General features: G+C 46.9%; 1 protein-coding gene across 2 annotated transcripts in view; it reads right to left on the reverse strand.

The window, feature by feature from the left end:
* Nucleotides 1-569: 569 nt before the first annotated feature.
* Nucleotides 570-15,078, reverse strand: part of LOC139234758 (leucine-rich repeat transmembrane neuronal protein 4-like) — a 259,328-nt gene continuing 244,819 nt past the window's right edge. Inside the window, exon 2 of one of the 2 annotated variants that reach the window (XM_070865446.1) lies at nucleotides 570-797. In XM_070865446.1, the coding sequence (XP_070721547.1) occupies nucleotides 573-797 (225 nt within the window). In that variant the 3' untranslated portion in view covers nucleotides 570-572. The remainder of the gene's footprint in view (nucleotides 798-15,078) is intronic. The other variant, XM_070865445.1, reaches the window with a different exon arrangement.

Consider the following 15,078-nt stretch of genomic DNA (forward strand, 5'->3'; position numbering starts at 1 on the left):
AGTTCATGGCTGAACATGCAACTTCAGCACCCCATTCCTGCTTTCTCGCCATACCCCTTGATCCCCCTAGTAGTAAGGACTACATCTAACTCCTTTTTGAATAAAGTTAGTGAATTGGCCTCAACAACTTTCTGTGTTAGAGAATTCCACAGGTTCCTTAGGTAAGGAGACCAAAACTGTGCACCATACTCCGGGTGTGGCCTCACCCAAGGCCCTGCATAGTTGCAAAAGATTTCTTTACCCTTTTACTCCAATCCTTTTGTAATAAAAGCACAACTGTGCAAATAGTTGACCCATCCTTTACAGTTTTTAGTTTATTTTCTTAAGAACATGGTAAGCAGAGTCTTATATTTACATCATCAAATACCAAAGCACAGAAAATTCGAAGAATGGCAAAGTTCTGAAGTCTCGTTGTTGAGTTTAACGGCCACAGAGTGTTCAGAGTTGTATTTTCATTGCAAACTCAGCAAGCACCACTTAAACGATTGTCTTTATCCTCCTCTTTCTTCCTCGTTCTTCCAGCCCGCATCTTGCCGCACAAACGCCGGCCCGTCACGTGTAGTGCTGTCTCCCTAGGGCGAGTGAGGTGCTTCGAGATGTATGTTGGGTATCGCCGAGCGGGCCACTGTACTAATGACGTTCCGACTGCTACCTGGCTCCATGGCGCTGGGCTCTGGTTCCTCCTGTAGGGTGGTCTCGTACCGCTTGTGTATGTGAAGAGTCTGGTGTGCTTTGCAGTACCCAACCAGCGGCTGATCGTAGTTGTAAAAGGCTGTGATGTTCATGGGCAGAGGAGTCTGCAAGGAGAAGAAAACAGAAGAGAATATAAGAGTTACATCGAAACATAGAAACATAGAAAGTAGGTGCAGGAGCAGGCCATTTGGCCCTTCAAGCCTGCACCACTGTTCAATAAGATCATGGCTGATCATGCAGCTTCAGTACCCCATTCCTGCTTTCTCTCCATACCCCTTGATCCCTTTAGCCATAAGGGCCACATCTAACTCCATTTTGAATATATCTAACGAACTGGCCTCAACAACTTTCTGTGGTAGAGAATTCCACAGGTTCACAACTCTCTCAGTGAAGAAGTTTCTCCTCATCTCACTCCTAAATGGCTTACCCCTTATCCTTAGATTGTGACCCCTGGGTTCTGGACTTCCCCAACATCGGGAACATTCTTCCTGCATTTAATCTGTCTAATCCCGTCAGAATTTTATATGTTTCTATGGGATCCCCTCTCATTCTTCTAAATTCCAGTGAATAGAAGCCTAGTCGATCCAGTCTTTCTTCATATGTCAGTCCTGCCATCCCGGGAATCAGTCTGGTGAATCTTCGCTGCACTCCCTCAACAGCAAGAATGTCCTTCCTCAGATTAGGAGACCAAAACTGTACACAATATTCAAGGTGTGATCTCACCAAGGCCCTGTACAACTGCAGTAAGACCTCCCTGCTCCTATACTCAAATCCCCTAGCTATGAAGGCCAACATGCCATTTGCCTTCTTCACCGCCTGCTGTACCTGCATGCCAACTTTCAATGACTGATGAACCATGACACCCAGGTCTCGTTGCAACTCCCCTTTTACTAATCTGTCGCCATTCAGATAATATTCTGCCTTCATGTTTTTGCCACCAAGGTGGATAATCTCACACTTATCCACATTATACTGCATATGCCATGCATTTGCCCACTCACCTAACCTGCCCAAATCATCCTGCAGCCTATTAGCATCCTCCTCACAGCTCACACTGCCACCCAGCTTAGTGTCATCTGCAAACTTGGAGATATTACATTCAATTTCTTTGTCTAAATCATTAATATATATTGTAAAGAGCTGGGGGCCCAGCACTGAATGCTACTCCAGCTGAGCTCGTGGGCAGAGGTGAGAGTTTGTTTGCCAATGCTTAAAACTACTTCAGTACAATGGGCTGGATTTTCGGTTGTCTAACGCCTCAGTTAGCACCCAGAGGAGGCGTTAATTGGAGTGTTCGAGCTTAGCGACCGGGCATGCAGCTTTTAGCGCCCTGACGGAAAATTCGTTAGAGGCTCACCGGGGGCGCAAACCAGCAGCGCCCGGCTGCTGACAATCCCTCCGATCCTGACGTATTCCTGGTGCAACGCTCACGCTCGCGCCCCGGTCGGTAAATTCGGTGCGTGCGCCTCATTGAGCGCCCGCCAATAACACCGTCTGGGAAACCAGTCGGGGCGGGCTTGCAGAGTCGTTAACTGGCGGCTACTTAAAGGGATGAGGAAGCACGTCCCTGGGAGGTCACAGTCAGTGCAACATTTACACACAGCACGGTGCGTGAGCCTCAGTCACAGTCAGTGCAAGGTTTACACACAGCACGGTGCGTGAGCCTCAGTCACAGTCAGTGCAAGGTTTACACACAGCACGGTGCGTGAGCCTCAGTCACAGTCAGTGCAACGTTTACACACAGCACGGTGTGTGAGCCTCAGTCACAGTCAGTGCAAGGTTTACACACAGCACGGTGTGTGAGCCTCAGTCACAGTCAGTGCAAGGTTTACACACAGCACAGTGTGTGAGCCTCAGTCACAGTCAGTGCAAGGTTTACACACAGCACGGTGCATGAGCCTCAGTCACAGTCAGTGCAAGGTTTACACACAGCACGGTGCGTGAGCCTCAGTCACAGTCAGTGCAACGTTTACACACAGCACGGTGCGTGAGCCTCAGTCACAGTCAGTGCAAGGTTTACACACAGCACGGTGCGTGAGCCTCAGTCACAGTCAGTGCAAGGTTTACACACAGCACGGTGCGTGAGCCTCAGTCACAGTCAGTGCAAGGTTTACACACAGCACAGCGTGGCAGACAGACAGAAGGCAAAAAAGAAGTAGAAAGAAATCAAAAGGTGACGTCACAGCCAACGTGGTAAGTGATTGGCTGCTGATTGGTGAGTAGTTTTTCTTTTTCTTTATTAGTCAGTAACTTTTAACATTGTTGTCGCCAATTTAAGTGTATCTAAGGGTTAAGTCATGGCAGGACAGCTCGGTCACGTGATATGCTCCTCCTGTACCATGTGGGAACTCGGGGACAACACCAGTTTCCCTGACGACTACATGTACGGGAAGTGTATCCACCTCCGGCTCCTGACGGTCCGCGTTGCGGAGTTGGAGCTGAGGGTGGATTCACTCTGGAGCATCCACGATGCTGAGAATGACATGAGTAGCACGTGGAGCGAGTTGGTCTTACCGCAGGAGAAGGGTTCACAGCCAGCGAGGGAATGGAAGACCAGCAGGAAGAGTAGTGCAAGGAAGGTAGTGCAGGGGTCCCCTGTGGTCATCCCACTGCAAAACAGATACACTGCTTTGAGTACTGTTGAGGGGGATGACTCATCAGGAGAGGGCAGCAGCAGCCAAGTTCATGGCTCTGTTGCACAGGAGGGCAGGAAAAAGAGTGGGGGAGCGATAGTGATAGGGGATTCAATTGTAAGGGGAATAGATAGGCGTTTCTGCGGCCGCAACCGAGACTCCAGGATGGTATGTTGCCTCCCTGGTGCAAGGGTCAAGGATGTCTCGGAGCGGGTGCAGGACATTCTAAAAAGGGAGGGAGAACAGCCAGTTGTCGTGGTGCACGTTGGTACCAACGACATAGGTAAAAAAAGGGATGAGGTCCTACGAAATGAATTTAAGGAGCTAGGAGCTAAATTAAAAAGTAGGACCTCAAAAGTAGTAATCTCGGGATTGCTACCAGTGCCACGTGCTAGTCAGAGTAGGAATCGCAGGATAGCGCAGATGAATACGTGGCTTGAGCAATGGTGCAGCAGGGAGGGATTCAAATTCCTGGGGCATTGGAACCGGTTCTGGGGGAGGTGGGACCAGTACAATCCGGACGGTCTGCACCTGGGCAGAATCGGAACCAATGTCCTCGGGGGAGTGTTTGCTAGTGCTGTTGGGGAGGAGTTAAACTAATATGGCAGGGGGATGGGAACCAATGCAGGGAGATAGAGGGAAACAAAAAGGAGGCAAAAGCAAAGGACAGAAAGGAGATGAGGAAAAGTGGAGGGCAGAGAAACCCAAGGCAAAGAACAAAAAGGACCATTGTACAGCAAAATTCTAAAAGGACAGAGGGTGTTAAAAAAACAAGCCTAAAGGCTCTGTGTCTTAATGCAAGGAGTATCCGCAATAAGGTGGATGAATTAACTGTGCAATTAGATGTTAACAAATATGATGTGATTGGGATTACGGAGACATGGCTCCAGGATGATCAGGGCTGGGAACTCAACATCCAGGGGTATTCAACATTCAGGAAGGATAGAATAAAAGGAAAAGGAGGTGGGTTAGCATTGCTGGTTAAGGAGGAGATTAAGGCAATAGTTAGGAAGGACATTAGCTTGGATGATGTGGAATCTATATGGGTAGAGCTGCAGAACACCAAAGGGCAAAAAACGTTAGTGGGAGTTGTGTACAGACCTCCAAACAGTAGTGGTGATGTTCGGGAGGGCATCAAACAGGAAATTAGGGGTGCATGCAATAAAGGTGCAGCAGTTATAATGGGTGACTTTAATATGCACATAGATTGGGCTAACCAAACTGGAAGCAATACGGTGGAGGAGGATTTCCTGGCGTGCATAAGGGATGGTTTTTTAGACCAATATGTCGAGGAACCAACTAGGGGGAGGCCATCTTAGACTGGGTGTTATGTAATGAGAAAGGATTAATTAGCAATCTCATTGTGCGAGGCCCCTTGGGGAAGAGTGACCATAATATGGTGGAATTCTGCATTAGGATGGAGAATGAAACAGTTAATTCAGAGACCATGGTCCAGAACTTAAAGAAGGCTAACTTTGAAGGTATGAGGCGTGAATTGGCTGGGATGGATTGGCGAATGATACTTAAGGGGTTGACTGTGGATGGGCAATGGCAGACATTTAGAGACCGCATGGATGAACTACAACAATTGTACATTCCTGTCTGGCATAAAAATAAAAAAGGGAAGGTGGCTCAACCGTGGCTATCAAGGGAAATCAGGGATAGTATTAAAGCCAAGGAAGTGGCATACAAATTGGCCAGAAATAGCAGCGAACCTGGGGACTGGGAGAAATTTAGAACTCAGCAGAGGAGGACAAAGGGTTTGATTAGGGCAGGGAAAATGGAGTATGAGAAGAAGCTTGCAGGGAACATTAAGACCGATTGCAAAACTTTCTATAGATATGTAAAGAGAAAAAGGTTAGTAAAGACAAACGTAGGTCCCCTGCAGTCAGAATCAGGGGAAGTCATAACGGGGAACAAAGAAATGGCGGACCAATTGAACAAGTACTTTGGTTCGGTATTCACAAAGGAGGACACAAACAACCTTCCGGTTATAAAAGGGGTCGGGGGGTCTAGTAAGGAGGAGGAACTGAGGGAAATCCTTATTAGCCGGGAAATTGTGTTGGGGAAATTGATGGGATTGAAGGCCGATAAATCCCCAGGGCCTGATGGACTGCATCCCAGAGTACTTAAGGAGGTGGCCTTGGAAATAGTGGATGCATTGACAGTCATTTTCCAACATTCCATTGACTCTGGATCAGTTCCTATAGAGTGGAGGGTAGCCAATGTAACCCCACTTTTTAAAAAAGGAGGGAGAGAGAAAACAGGGAATTATAGACCGGTCAGCCTGACATCGGTAGTGGGTAAAATGATGGAATCAATTATTAAGGATGTCATAGCAGTGCATTTGGAAAGCGGTGACATGATAGGTCCAAGTCAGCATGGATTTGTGAAAGGGAAATCATGCTTGACAAATCTTCTGGAATTTTTTGAGGATGTTTCCAGTAGAGTGGACAAGGGAGAACCAGTTGATGTGGTATATTTGGACTTTCAGAAGGCTTTCGACAAGGTCCCACACAAGAGATTAATGTGCAAAGTTAAAGCACATGGGATTGGGGGTAGTGTGCTGACATGGATTGAGAACTGGTTGTCAGACAGGAAGCAAAGAGTAGGAGTAAATGGGTACTTTTCAGAATGGCAGGCAGTGACTAGTGGGGTACCGCAAGGTTCTGTGCTGGGGCCCCAGCTGTTTACACTGTACATTAATGATTTAGATGAGGGGATTAAATGTAGTATCTCCAAATTTGCGGATGACACTAAGTTGGGTGGCAATGTGAGCTGCGAGGAGGATGCTGTGAGGCTGCAGAGCGACTTGGATAGGTTAGGTGAGTGGGCAAATGCATGGCAGATGAAGTATAATGTGGATAAATGTGAGGTTATCCACTTTGGTGGTAAAAACAGAGAGACAGACTATTATCTGAATGGTGACAGATTAGGAAAAGGGGAGGTGCAAAGAGACCTGGGTGTCATGGTACATCAGTCATTGAAGGTTGGCATGCAGGTGCAGCAGGCGGTTAAGAAAGCAAATGGCATGTTGGCCTTCATAGCAAGGGGATTTGAGTACAGGGGCAGGGAGGTGTTGCTACAGTTGTACAGGGCATTGGTGAGGCCACACCTGGAGTATTGTGTACAGTTTTGGTCTCCTAACCTGAGGAAGGACATTCTTGCTATTGAGGGAGTGCAGCGAAGGTTCACCAGACTGATTCCCGGGATGGCGGGACTGACCTATCAAGAAAGACTGGATCAACTGGGCTTGTATTCACTGGAGTTCAGAAGAATGAGAGGGGACCTCATAGAAACATTTAAAATTCTGAGGGGGTTAGACAGGTTAGATGCAGGAAGAATGTTCCCAATGTTGGGGAAGTCCAGAACCAGAGGTCACAGTCTAAGGATAAGGGGTAAGCCATTTAGGACCGAGATGCGGAGGAACTTCTTCACCCAGAGAGTGGTGAACCTGTGGAATTCTCTACCACAGAAAGTTGTTGAGGCCAATTCACTAAATATATTCAAAAAGGAGTTAGATGAGGTCCTTACTACTAGGGGGATCAAGGGGTATGGCGAGAAAGCAGGTACTGAAGTTGAATGTTCAGCCATAAACTCATTGAATGGCGGTGCAGGCTAGAAGGGCCGAATGGCCTACTCCTGCACCTATTTTCTATGTTTCTAGTACAGGGGGAAAACAAGTCATTTTGAAAACTTTAGTGGCTGCATTACTATGCCACACCTTTAATACTCGGCTTTTCCCGGGATTGCAGTCGGAGATCGCCGCATACGCAACGGGTCGGTTAAATTTACACCGGCATTTTCGTTACTGACCCCCTCCCCGCCCCGCGCCCGCTCAAGTGTGTAATGGCTAATTTATCGCCCTTGTCAGCTCTTTGCCTGATTCCGACAAATGTCTCTAGCGGGAGCAGCAAACTTCGTCAAGGCGCTAATAATACCGCTCCGCCTGGGTTACCGCCCCAACTGAGGCGTAACCGAATTTCTCCCCATGACGTCTTTAAATGAAGTAGGGGTAACATAGAACGATACAGCACAGAAGGAGGCCATTCGGCTCTTTGTGCCTGTGCCAGCTGCTTGGCAAAGCTGCCCAACTAGTCCCACTCCCGCACAGATATACCGCCCGGAAACATCCACGGGGGTGCGATCCCGACTGTCACTCTGTGATCGCTCCTGCTGCGCAACTCCACCTGGTGAAATTAAATAACATTTGAATAAAGGGGGTGCCCTAACAGGAGTTTTTCTGATACAACCACCAACTCTGTTACCAGGACTTAAGCTCAGAAGAGGAGAGAGTGAACAGATGTTTTAGAATTAGCGACTTCACACAGACGGTTGGTGAATGTGACTGCCTAGGGAATCTGCTAGAAAATTTGATTTTCAAAGATGCAGTGTAACATAAAGGTTCATTTATATAGCGCCTTTCATTACCTCAGTACATCCCAAAGCACTTTGTAGCCAATTAAGTGCTGCTGTAATCACTGTTGTAATGTAGGAAAAGCAGCAGCCAATGTATGCACTGCGAGGTCCCATAAGCAGCAATGAAATAATTTACCAGATCTATCTGTTTTCTAGGCGGAGGGATAATGCAGGTAGATAGTGCTGGCAAATTCAAGAGGGAATGAGACTGTCCTTTGATGAAATAAATAACTGAGACTTTTCAGAGATGCAGCATAACATAAAGAAAGACTTGCATTTATATAGTGCCTTTCTCGACCTGAGGACGGCCCAATTGAGCCATTGAGAGTGCTGTGCCTGTGGTAGATGTTCGAGGAACAAAAAAAAACAGGAGGAGTCCATTTAGCCCCTTGAGCCTGTTCCGCCATTCTAAGAGATCATGGCTGATCTGTGACCTAACTCCATATACCCGCCTCTGGCCCATAGCCCTTAATCCTTTTGGTGAACAAAAATCTTAGATGTAGAATCATAGAATGGTTGTGGCACAGAAGGAGGCCATTTAGCCCGTCGAGCCCGTGCCGGCTCTCTGCAAGAGCCCTTCACATGGCTCCGGGTGGGAGTGTAGAATGTTTTTGGTGCAAGGGGGTGTCACAGTTGGGCTGGGTGCTCTTTACCTTTCCGCCATTGTTCGTGGATTTGTATGTAACCGTCCGGGCTGCTGACCGAGGGCCGTGTGGCTCTTTGTCGGCCGGCGCGGACACGATGGGCCGAAATGGCGTCCTTCTGCGCTGTAAATTTCTATGTTTCTATGTTTCAGCTAGTTCCACTCCTCCGTCCGTAACAAATTAACAATTGACCCAGCATCAATTGCCGTTTGTGGAAGAGAGTTCCAAACTTCTACCACCCGTTGTGTGTAGAAGTGTTTCCTAATTTCACTCCTGATTTGTAGACTGTGCCCCCGAGTCCTAGAATCTCCAACCAGCGGGGTCTGTTCGCCTTAATATCTTGAAAACTTCGATCAGATCACCCCTTAACCTTTTCAATTCCAGGGAATACAACCCTAATTTGTGTAACCATTCCTTGTAACTTAATCCTTGGAGTCCGGGTAACATTCTGGTAAACCCATGCTGCACTCCCTCCAAGGCCAATAGATCCTCCCTAAGGTCTGGTGCCCAGAACTGCTCCCAGTGCTCCAGGTGTGGTCTAACCCGGGCTTTGTACAGCTGCAGCATAACTTCGACATACTGCTCGTGGCCCTAGAAACCCAGTACACAGCTTCATGAATGTTTTGTTAACGTCTGGAACGGCTCTAGTCACTCCTCATATGTCCTTTGTATATTATTTATTCAGAACTGTGGTTTTCAAAGTCTTTTTTTTTTTGCAGGTTTCTGACCATCGCGTGATTATATATGGTAGGCACCACTCCACAGCCCCTCGTCGGTTCCACTAACTAATTGAATTCAAAGAATCTTGGGGAACCAGTGGGTTATCAAGAATAATTGAAACTGAGCGGTTTGAGCAGAGTAAGTACGGAGCAATTGTTCCTACTGGCTCGCGGGTCGGTAAACAGAGGAGACAGTTTTAAAATAATTGGCAAAAGAATCAGAGAGGAGTTGAGGAGGAATCTTGCTACGCAGCGAGTTCTTATGATCTGGAATGCGCTGCCTGAAAGGGTGGTGAAGGCAGATACAGCAGTAACTTTCAAAAGGGAATTGAATAGATACTTGAAAAGGAAAGATTTGCAGGGCTATGGGGAAAGAGCAGAGAGACTGGCTCTAATTGGACAGCTCTTTCGAAGAGCCGGCACGAAGCACGATGGGTCGAATGGCCTCCTTCAGTGCTGTATGAATCTATGATACCATGCACTGTCTCGCAGCAAACGTCACACAACCCTGCCTGCAGTGATTGTAGTAATGTATGTGTCCTGTGAGCATGCTCACAGGTTGATCGAGCTGTTGTGTTGGGAGTGGCTTAGCCAGTCACATGATGTTCACAAGACTCAATAAAACCCCGGCCAGTTCAGGGGTTCGGGGGATCGATGACAAGGCAGGTGGTTATGAGCCTGATGGATGAACTGGTAATGTAGAGGTGGGCGCCGGAGGGACTGGAGTGCACCATCACCCCCGGCAACCAAATTTTAATTGGATTTTATTGTCTAAAGTTTAATTTGCCGGCTTTTAGCCAGGGGGCACTTGTATAATTTGTGTGTTGGTGTTCTAAAAAAAAAGGGGGCACTGGAAAAAAAATATATTTTGGAGTGTGACCCCCCCCACCCCCTAGCCAGGGGGCATTTGTTTAAAGTGCACAACTAAAATAGTTGAACTGGTAATGTGTAGTGTGATTGTTAAACCTTTTGCTAATAACCCAACTAGTTCTTAATAGCAGTGTGTTGCTATGAATTCTTAAGAAAAGAACCCTGAAGCAAATACAGTTGTGAATTGAACTTGCCTTTAATAGTGATTCGATTTTCAACTCATTATCCACAGCCCATCTAAAAAATGTATTGTTTTAGAATTTCAGTGGGCTAAAAATGATATGTGCTGGATTTAAACAGCATCTCCATCCACAGATTATAAGGACAAACAGGCTTGTCACTTCATATACAGTCAATTTCAATAGGACATTCATGTAGTCTTATGTTTTGAAGCACTTATGAAATCAGTGTTCAGTCCATTGAATTTTAGAGGGTTCCGTACTCTTTGCCTCAGTCTTTATGATGAAAGTTGCACTTTATGTGTGTAATGTGTTTGCTTCATGGGTTCTTTGTCAAGGATTCATAGCAACACATTGCTATTAAAGTCACAGATAGATAGATATTTAACCAATAAGGGAATTAAGGGTTACAGGAAGAGGGCGGGAAAGTGGAGCTGAGTCCACGGCCAGATCAGCCATGATCTTATTGAATGGCGGAGCAGGCTCGAGGGGCTAGATGGCCTACTCTTGTTCCTAATTCTTATGTTCTTATGTTCTTATAGAACGAGTTGGTTTATTAACAAAGGTTTAACAATCACATGACACATTACCAGTTCATCCACTAGGCTCACAACTGTATACCTCATCGTGGATCCCCTGAACCCAACTGGCTGGGGTTTTATTGAGTCTTGTGAACATCACATAACTGGCTAAGCCACTCATAATCAACAGCTCTACAACTATTTTAATAGAAGATTAAATCAAGTGCCTCCTTTTGGTAAAGGGCTCTAGAACCCACAAATTTCCAAATAAAACTTTAACGGAAAATTACATCAAATTAAAATTTGGTTGCCGGGGATGATGATGCACTCCAGTCCCTCCGGCGCCCACCTCTCACGGAAGGCCGCGAGCATACCGGTGGACACCGCGTGCTCCATCTCCAGGGACACCCTGGCTCAAATGTTGCCACGGGAGAGAGGCAGGCAGGCGGGCTGAACGACCTCCTCGACCGCCCGCTGCTTGGACCAGCTGATGGCGCCCTTGGCCATGCCCAGAAGCAGCGCAGCTCTTCACGAATCTATGAGCATCCTCACAGGTGCATACATTACAATGAAGAGTGTCCTCTCGCTGTGGAATTCTGTGATCTATAAACGCGGTGTGACGCGTGCATTATTATCTGAGGTCTGACCTCCATTACTGAGCAGTGACTTCTCACTCGCGCTGTGGAGAAAGGATTAGTCCTAACATAACTAGCATACGACAACATTTGAAATTCTGTCTCAAGCTGTTGTGTGGAAGGCATTAACCCATTCATTTTAAATAGCTTACCACCTCCGCTACCGAACTTGGGAAATCTTAGCTTAATGCCTGAGAAGTGTTCATGTGTTTGGAGTACCACATGATTTCAGAATCATAAAATCTTTGCCTCTATTGAAAGTGATAGCTCCTTACTACACAGTATAAATGCACACGAGGCCCATGCTTGAGAGAAGGTCAGTCTGTGACCTGTCCTTTATTCCTTAGCACTCAACTGATGAAGGTGGGTAGAGCTTCCCCTTTTATACCTGAAGGTCCAGGTTAGGAGTGTCTCCCACCGAGTGGTCATTGTTCTCACAGTGTGCAACTTAGGTCAGATTATACATGGATTACAATGCTGGTTGAATACATGACAGAAAGGAACGAAAGATGTGCTCTTATGTCGCCCCTCAGCAAATTGCAGAAATATCGCCAGTGCTTCAACAACCACTTGCATTTATATAGCGCCTTTAACGTAATAAAATATCCCAAGGCGCTTCACAGGAGCGTTATCAACTAAAATTTGACACCGAGCCACATAAAGTGATATTAGAGCAGGTGACCAAAAGCTTTTGTCAAAGAGGTAGGTTTTAAGGAGCGTCTTAAAGGAGAAGAGAGAGAGATAGAGAGGCGGAGAGGTTTAGGGAGGGAATTCCAGAGCTTGGGGCCCAAGCATGAACTACCTTCATTTATTTAGGTAAATGTGGCAGCCATTTTGCATGCAGCAAGTTTCCACATATATCTAAAGCGATAAATGAGCTGAACACACAAGCACACAGGACCTGCTGCAGAATGAACAAAGGAACATAAGAAATAGGAGCAGGAGTAGGCCATACGGCCCCTCGAGCCTGCTCCGCCATTCAATACGATCATGGCTGATCCGATCAAGGACTCAGCTCCACTTCCCTGCCCGCTCCCCATAACCTCTTATTACCTTATCGGTTAAGAAACTGTCTATCTCTGTCTTAAATGTATTCAATGTCCCAGCTTCCACAGCTCTCTGAGGCAGCGAATTCCACAGATTTACAACCCTCAGAAGATAAATTTCTCCTCATCTCAGTTTTAAACGGGCAGTCCCTTATTCTAAGATTATGCCCCCTAGTTCTAGTCTCCCCCATCAGTGGAAGCAACCTCTCTTCATCCTCGGTGCCTCAATTAAAAAACATAAAAGTGTTTTGTGGGATCTATATGACTGGCAGCATTGGACAGAAAGAACTTACATTAACATGGCACCTTTCAGGACCTCCGGTTATCCCAAAGCCTTTTCCTGCCAATGAATTCCTTATTGAGTGTATTCGCTGTTGTAAGGCAGGAAGCGCGGCAGCCATTTTGCACGCAGCGAATTGGAAGAAGCACGTGGGAGGTTCTGCCGAGTGTTCTGGCCAATGTTTATCCCTCAAACCAGCAGCAGTAAAACAGATGATCTGGTCATCGTCACATTGCTGTTTGTGGGAGTTTGCGGTACACAAACTCTTCCTCACATTGCAACAGCGGCTCCCCTTCAAAAGTACTTCTTTGGCTGCGAAGCGTCCTGGGACCCCGAAAGGCACTATATAAATGCAAATTCTTCCTTTTATTGCTCTCAGCATTGTCTCACTGATTCCGGTCTCCTAACGATATCCCAGCTGCACGTCTGTTTCGACTTTGACAGGGTAGATGCAGGGAGGATGTTTCCCCTGGCTCGTGAGTGTAGAACCAGGGGGTCACAGCCTCGGAATAAGGGGTCGGCCATTTAAGACAGAGATGAGGAGAAATTTTTTCACTCAGAGGGTGGTGAATCTTTGGAATTCTCTGCCCTAGAGGGCTGTGGAGGCTCAGTCGACGAGTATATTCAAGGCAGAGATCGATAGAGTTTTGAATATTAAGGGAACCCAGGGAATATGGAGATCGGGCAGAAAAGTGTTGAGTTGAGGCAGAAGATCAGCCATGTCCTGGCCAATATTTATCCCTCAATCAACATAAGAAAAAAAAAACAGATTATCTGGTCATTATCATACTGCTGTGTGTGGGAGCTTGCTGTGCGCAAATTGGCTGCCCCGTTTCCTATATTACAACAGTGACTACACTCCAAAAGTACTTCATTGGCTATGAAGCGTTTTGAGACATCCGGTGGTCGTGAAAGGCGCTATATAAATGCAAGTCTTTCTTTCTTTCTATTGAATGGCGGAGCAGGCTCGAGGGGCCGAATGGCCTATTCTTGCTCCTATTTCTTATGTTCTTACAGCACCATAAACCCTCCGTTTTTTTCTGGGTGCAATTTTGAAATCAGAGGCGTCTTTCAGCAGAAAGCTGAAGCTTACTATGAACAGGGGTGAGACCGAGCAAACTCATTGCGCATCAGAACCTTACAACCAGCAGCGAGAGAGGCGGGACTCCCATCCCGCTAGTATGGGACGGGCGGTGGGGGCGGGGGGGCGGGGGGGTGGCGGTGGTGGCGGATGTGGATATGAACCCTGGTCCTCGACAAAAAATGACAATAAGAACATAAGAAATAGGAGCAGGGGTCAGCCATTTGGCCCCTCAAGCCTGCTCCACCATTCGTTAAGATCATGGCTGATCTGATCTTGGCCTCAACTCCACTTCCCTGCCCGCTCCCCGTAACCCTTGACTGCCCTATCATTCAAAAATCTGTCTATCTCCACCTTAAATACATTCAATGACCCAGCCTCCACAGCTCTCTGGGGCAGAGAATTCCAAAGATTCACCACCCCCTGAGAGAAGAAATTTCTCCTCATCTCCGTTTTAAATAGGCGACCCCTTATTCTGAGACGATGCCCCCTAGTTGTAGATTCCCCCACGAGGGGAAACATCCTCTCTGCATCTACCTTGTCGAGCCCCCCTCAGAATCTTATACCTTTCAATAAGATCACATCTCATTGAAATCCAATGAGTACAGGCCCAACCTGCTCAACCTTTCCTCATCTCAGGAATCAACCTCGGGAACAATGGCGAAACCATAACTAAAACTCACGGATGGACTTCCGCCAGGACCAGAGGACGAGATACAAGTCAGAGCAACATCAGCCCAAGCCGTGCCATTACATTAAGTCATCCTTCCCCACAAAGCGCTTCAGGCTTGGAGCAAAAAAAAAATTATATTTTTAAATATCTCACTCAGAATCAGTGAATTACACTTCAATAACAATATACTCCTTCAGCGTAATCTGGCAATTAATGATGTTTTATGAGCTATTATTTTTTTATTGCTAATCTAAGCATTCATGCATATTATCCAGTGTCTGTCATCTTTAATTAGATATGCCAACTGATTTTTCAATTAAAATCTAATTGATGTTTGAGTTTTAATTGCATTTTTAGTTTTTTTTTTATCGGTTTAATGGTAACATGAGGCGAAAAAAAAAACAGAAGTTGTTATCTTCCAAGAGCAAACCGACATGATATTAACCACTTAAGTGCCCCTTCGGATCAAAATTGCGCAGCGGGGAAGGGTCGCGAGACGGGTAGTTCCAGCGCCAGGCGCGTATGCCCCGCCCCGCCATCTATATCCGGGTTACAGCCCCCCGAGAGCAAATGGGGCGCAAAGCATCGTGCTACGGGGCACGGGCGGGGCGGAAGGACACTGCGAGAGGTGCAGCGCTGCGCCGTGGGACAGGTCGCGCTGCCCCGTAGACCGCGCCCCCCCCCT

The sequence above is a fragment of the Pristiophorus japonicus genome, chromosome 22 (assembly GCF_044704955.1).
Source record: "Pristiophorus japonicus isolate sPriJap1 chromosome 22, sPriJap1.hap1, whole genome shotgun sequence".
Classification (NCBI taxonomy): Eukaryota; Metazoa; Chordata; class Chondrichthyes; family Pristiophoridae; genus Pristiophorus; species Pristiophorus japonicus.